The 6891-nt window shown below is 34.5% G+C and overlaps 1 protein-coding gene across 2 annotated transcripts in view; it reads left to right on the top strand.

Moving 5' to 3' along the window:
• LOC106882507 (charged multivesicular body protein 3) overlaps positions 1-6891 on the top strand; it is a 69220-nt gene that overhangs the window by 15138 nt on the left and 47191 nt on the right. Inside the window, exons 2-3 of one of the 2 annotated variants that reach the window (XM_052974468.1) lie at positions 2232-2410; positions 3085-3145. In XM_052974468.1, the coding sequence (XP_052830428.1) occupies positions 3106-3145 (40 nt within the window). In that variant the 5' untranslated portion in view covers positions 2232-2410; positions 3085-3105. The remainder of the gene's footprint in view (positions 1-2231; positions 2411-3084; positions 3146-6891) is intronic. The other variant, XM_052974467.1, reaches the window with a different exon arrangement.

A 6891-nucleotide genomic window follows, 5' to 3' on the forward strand; every position in this document is an offset into this window, starting at 1 on the left:
CTCATTTCATTTATGGCAGCTATCACATCTTCCTCCTCAATGTCAATGTATAAATCATGTATATGATGTCTGTAAACTCCTGGTTGTGCCTCCATGTGTGCCTCTCTTGAGCTAGTATGCTTTTAATGAACTCACATGTTCCACTGTTTGTTTGCTCTAGCATTGTTGGCATGCATGGTTATCTGATTTCCCCCATTTCACTAAGTTTATATTTGAGGGTAGAAGATAAATAGAAATATGAAGGTGTCATTCCAGCTGAGACTTCTTTGGAATGCATTTTCTACATCATCCATTGTTCTTGTTGGCCTGCTATACTACCTTCTGGATTCTTTTGGCATCCTTTTCCTCCTTTACTTCTTGTATTTCTTTGTTTTTCCTTTTGCTTTCAACCACTCTCTTTTGTTGCATCCACTGTCTCTCAAACTTTCCATTGATCTCACAACCATGTCTCCTAAGTCCTGAAGCATTCTTTAGAATCTTAATTTACAAAGTTATGCTCCTCCACAATGGTCTTTAGCACTAGCTTCAGAGAAACATCAGTGAAACCACTTGGGTCACCAAACCTGAACATTTTCCTCGCTTAAATCAACAACATGGATGTCATAGGCACTGTGTTGTAATTCTTAGCCTTTGTTGCCCTTTCATGAAAGTCTGCTTACAACTCTTTTACTTTGTACAGATCTTCATACCACACTCAGCAAATATCATTCTACAGGCACATAGTAATTCCATTTGCTCTTTACTGAAAGCACAGTATGTATTTCTGTCACAGATGAGTTGGTGCCAATGGATTCATCATTCTCTCTGTCTTTTGGGGGAATCCTAAGTGTATCTTTGATCTGTGGAACTCATAGCAAGTTGAAGAAAGACAAGGAGGGGAACCAGCCCATATAGCCTGTTGATCTAGTCTTTCCTAGTGTCTTACAATCAATGTATTTAAAGAACTACTTAGATTATACACTTTGTAAGTTGAAACTCCTCTGTAAGCTAAGATAATTTAATATAATTTAGTGTTGAGAGTAACTGCTGAAAATTCAAGTTTATAACCACATAAAAATTAGTTTAACGACTTATTGGTCCTGCATTCTAACTTTCAGTGTTTAGTCTGGGATCTTAAGTGGTTGGTTATGTGGATGTGCACTGAAGTAATATTGCATTCTTTGTTGCTTTGTCTATTCATATAATGTAAATAATCAGGTGACATCTATGACAAATAATGAAGTTGAACATTGTGTAATCATTTTGTCCCCTTAGAATTCCTTGTAGTTTATTTTGTGAGAGGCAGAGATAGAGAGACCATAAGGGTATTGTAATTTGTGTGTTTAATAAGTGTCAAGGCTTTGACATATAGTTGCAATGAACTGTGCTGTTGTTGCAGATTACAGCTGTTCTCCACCATTATTGCTTGAGAACTATTCTTTGTTCAGCACCTGTAATCTCTATTCCTGGAGGTCTTTGGTGACAGCAAGGTTATTGTCTATAATAACAATTAAGTATCCAACTGTTTTTGATATGAGCATCTCTAGCTAATTTTCTTGTTGTTACAACACTCTGTGTATGAAGAGCATACAGACCTCACAATCCATGAGGACTTTTCATGATGATATCACATGTGAAATAATGCCAACTACATATAAAAAACTAAACTTTCTCTTCAGGACCTGAAAACACTTCCTATAAAGTACAGCTGACATTCAAATACTATTGCTTATATATCTGGGACAATGTTGCATTACCTAGACTGTATCATCAAAAATAGGTCCTGTAGCTGATTGACAATGTCACCAACATACTACAACTACAGACTTACAGATGTGCTGGGGGGTTTTTCCTTCTTTTTTTTTTGTCTTTTCTAGTACAATTACAACTAACACATCTTAGAAACTGCATACCACATCTCACTAAATCCTTCCATTGCATCCACCCTTTCTTGTATCATTCCTTTGAAACACTGTACAGAACACGTTATTCAATCCTTCCCACCGAGAATTGTAGTTACCTGGAATTCACATTTTAATACTGAAGTCCAAGGTTCTTCACTTAGTGGTATCTTTCATCTAATATTAAGATTACTATTTTTTTTTTATTCAATATGAAAAGATTATACTGTTGAAAAAAAAAAATTTTTATTGATTTCATGTACACTTTTCTGAATAATATAATTTGTCGGCTACATTACACTCACATGGCAAAAGTACCATTTATGGTCCTTAAATGTCCTTAAAGTTCAGTCTTGCAGTATGTTCACATCCTATCTGTGACCGAAAACTGGTGGAATGGCAAGAATTAGATCTGCTGTTGTAAACAGGTGGTGAATTGGTTCAACCTCCCTGTTAAAATAAATTAACTTATGATGCACACTTATTAATTGAAGTATTAGTCAAAGTAAACCCAACAACAACCAACAAAAGTGAGTAACCTTAATCTTGTTCAAGCAGAAGTGAATGCAGCCATTCTGCTATAATCCACTTAGCTTTGTAACAAATGTTGCCTACTTACTGAATTGTCTCTATAATTGTGTTTGTATTGCCTCTATAAGAACTCCACATCTGAGTATCTGGATCCTTCTCATCACAAATACACTCCTTGTACATTCTGGAAGATGTGCAAAATGCAACAAGAATTCCAGCAAGGTGTTCTGTTGCTGTTAATCTCAGATTAGCAGGTTCTCTTTGAACTAACTCCTGGAGATGTAAATTCAGTCAATAAATATCATAAGTTGATTGGAGTAAAGTATGTACACTCATATTTCAATTTCTCTAATCTTTATGATGATGAAATTTTACTGTTAAAGATATACTTCCTTTTATCAAGTCTCTTGTTACATTGTTAGTCATTCATATCTTGCATTTAACTGCACCAACCTTTTACACCAAAAGTGTTACTGACATTGTGTTGTAGATAGTTTGCTGAAGGAGATATGCTCCAGCAAACATCTTAAATGATGTCTTACAAGTGCTCTGTCTGGTTCAATAACATTCTGTTGTGCTCTGTGGCTAAAATACATTTGAAAAGGGGGTAAAAGCAAATGTAAAAAGAAAAGGAAAACTGTGTCCTAAGTGTCTTTTGATTTTCCATTTTTAGGTTCAGGAGTGGTGTTCTAAGATGCGTAAAGAAGGATATGTGATAGACCGACAAATCAGAGGTAAATAAAATATATCAAAAAAAAAAAGAAAAAAATCTAATTAATTTTCTTTTCAGAAATTATTTTTATCATCGAATAAGAATTAATAAGTCAAACCAAATACATTTATTGTTATGATTCTGTCCAATCATTAATCATCAACAAATTTTCTGTTGTCTAAAATCCTAAATCATAGGGTACTATGCCCACAGTAAGACTGAAAAGACCACTAGATAGATTATCAAATGATGATGTTTAGCTTTAATCAATAGCCCAGTTATAACCCGTGTCAAGAGTATTATGCATTTATTTGCCTTCTATGGGGCAGAGCTACTCAATAATTCAAATGTGACAACAACATAAGATTGCTTCACTGTATTGATGCTATCTTACAGGAACTCAGTTCTTGTTTAATAGGAACAATACTCTTAAACATAGCTCAGTGGTTAGAGTGTCAAGCTCACAATCATAAGGTTGTGAGTTTGATTCCTGGATTGGGCTGTGTATTGTGTTCTAGAGCAAGACACTTTATTTCATGTTGCTCCAGTTCACTCAACTGTAGAAATGAGTTGCGATGTCACTGGTGCCAAGCTGTATGGCCTTTGCCTTTCCCTTGGATCACATCAGTGGCATGGAGAGGAAAGGCTGGTATGCATGGGTGATTGCTGGTCTTCTATAAACAACCTTGCCCGGACTTGTGCCTCGGAGAGGAACTTTCTAGGTGCAATTCCATGATCATTCATGACTAAAGAGGGTCATTACCCTTTTTTTTTTACTCTTAACATACTAGTTTTCTTTAAGACTCAGGTTGCTATTTGGCCCTTATCTTGTGAAATGGAGTCTGTTTTTTTTTTTGTACCCCACATCTTAGTGTACTGGGACATGATAATAGCAACAATAAAAATTTCTTAATATTGAATTTTAAGGGACTGGGGAATTGTGTTGTTCATGTCTTTTGCAGAGACATGAATATTACAAGTTGTGTTACAGCTTAAATTTCAACTGAAAATCGTTCATGGCTTTTACTCAGAAGAGACTTACCTTTACACTTCTCTTTATGAACACAGCCATCTTTGTTTGAAAAACAAAGAATAAGTCATTGAACTAACCTTATTATATTATATATCACTGGTAGTTTTGTTACTGTCTTCAGATTTTTCTGGAGGAACTGGAAAAATGGAACTCAAATACTAAAGAAACTGGCATAAATAGATAGTAAATCCTCTATCACTTTCACCATCCTTAGACAATTCATCTATTGTTCACTGACTGAGCAAACTTTATGTGGTCAGAAGTCTCAATCAATAGCTCATCATTATTGATCTATAAATGATAACAGTGTGAACTAGCTGCTTTTTTGCATATAGTATTAGGAAGGGTTAAAACATAACACTGCAAATTTATGAAGCACTGTTTCAGTATTGCTGCTGCTTACATTGATAGACTATTCCATGTACATAACAGTTTGGTAGACTAAGTCATTAAGAGCTAATTATTTTGACACTACTGAATAGGTATGAAATGCTAGTCTTAGTTTAGTTGTCTGTTATCCAATCAATTCAGCAAGTTGTGGATATTAAGTCAATAATTGTTATAATATTGGTGATAATGATCATTATCACTTCACTGTTTATTTTTCAATGCTGATAATAAAGCTATCACAGGCTGGATGAATTTTTTGTACAACTTGTTGCTATTTGTTGTACAGTTTTATTATTTCATCCATAAAGTTCAACATTGTGAGGTGTAACTTCACAAATACCTTCCCTTGTCATTATATGGAACTTTTTAATGAACTCTCATCTGTTTATATCACATTTTCACATTAGCAATATCTTTTCTACATACATCAATTGAAGCCTTTAATGCAAGGCTGTTCTTTCACAGCTCAAGCTCCATCCTTCCTGTGAATAAGCTTGGCACATCCAACAGATCATACTGAATTTATTTCCTTCTCACTTCCATGAATTCTCTACATTCAATATTCATCTTTTGCTAGTATTATTACTTTACATCACACACGTGTTTCATACACTCACATTGTCCATTTGTTTGTTTAACATCTGTTTTCCCATACTAGCCTTATGAGAGAAAATATTACAGCTACCTAATATGTTTGTAAACTGAAATGGAGCTACTATATTTTTGATATAACCACCATCATCACCATTGCTTATGTCATCTAACTACAAAAATGATCTATCATGAATTTCATTTTATAAATGCATTTACTACTGAAGTCACAGTTCTTTGTCTGCCTCTCAGAGTGCCTGTTACATTTCTTGTATATCCATTGCCTGCATTAAGCACATGGCATTGAGTTCCTACTTATTGGTCAAGGGAATTTCTTTAAAAGTAGATGGATAAATCTTTGGATTGTGCTATTTTTAACTTTTAGGCTTTGAACTCAAGAACATAATGCACACCCATTGAGAAAGCTACAGATCAGTAGTGAAAAATATTTTGGAAACATAAGCAGCTTTTGGAAAAAAATAAATGTGAAATATAGATAAAAGCCAACTGGTGAATGTATGTATAAAGTTTATCAATTATGATTCTTCCTAAATATAACAATGGCATTATGAAATAGCCAGAAAAATAATCAAAATATAAAGATTTATCAATAAAAGATACAAAGATGGAGAATTGGCTACAATAGTGATACCTGTAGTTACAGAAACTTTAGGAATAATGATAAATTAAATTAATGACAAACATTTTCTAGGCTTCTCATCCCAAGAAAGTGTATAAGCACTTGTAAGCACTCTCATTTTGTTCATAGAAGAATAAGATAAATTGCACACTTGCACAAACAACATCCTCACTGATTACTCACTATATACACATGTGCACATACAAAAGAAATAGCTTACCATTATTACATATTTGCATACTAAGGGAACATTACTAATACATATGATTGATTATAATAATCTAATTGTAATGAAGGAAATAAAACAAAGTTAACAATTAAAACATGTGTTCTTTATTCCAACATATAACCTTGGGAAAGGTTTTTCTTGAAATAAATATTAACAGGATTATCATGCAAAAAAAAAAGTTAGTTAGAAACTATTGAGTTGATACCATCATGTCAGGCACATATCATTCCTCGGTGTAATATATAATTTCTCAAGATTTGCAATTGCTGTGTCATAATCAGTGCAATCAGAAATGGATTGGAATACTGTTGGCAACACAAAATTAATAAGGATATCAAGTTTGTTAACAGCATCATGATTTGCACTTAACGAAGTAAGGAAGTTTGTGAAAGTTCTCTTCCAGTGTACTCATGCCTTGTCAGACCCTCTAGCACTCGGTATGGCATCAAAGCATTCAGGACATAAAAGTTTATCCATAATATTTATTTCAAGAAGATTGTAATGAAGGAAGTAAAACAAAGTTAACAATCAAAATATGTATTCTTTATTCCAGGAAAAGGGAAAGACGGCTGCTCAGAAATGCCAAAACATTCCCAGGCGAAGAATGTACACCACAACATAGACTAGTAGTTAGTGACTTTAGGATCAGAGCTAAGTGGCTGCCCAGAAGACGACCAGCTTGGAGGAGAAGGGTATGGAAGCTCAAAGATCCTGCAAATGGACAGAGATTTAGAGACCTATTACTCGAAGCCTTTGACGAAATAGAGGGGGATGTAGCTTCACACAATGTAGAGGACAACTGGACTTTTCTACAGGACAACCTGCTGAGGGCCACCGACAAGATCTGTGGTTGGTGCAAGGTCCCTTCTCGACCCAAAATAACAT

This window comes from Octopus bimaculoides, chromosome 18, assembly GCF_001194135.2.
Source record: "Octopus bimaculoides isolate UCB-OBI-ISO-001 chromosome 18, ASM119413v2, whole genome shotgun sequence".
NCBI lineage: Eukaryota > Metazoa > Mollusca > Cephalopoda > Octopoda > Octopodidae > Octopus > Octopus bimaculoides.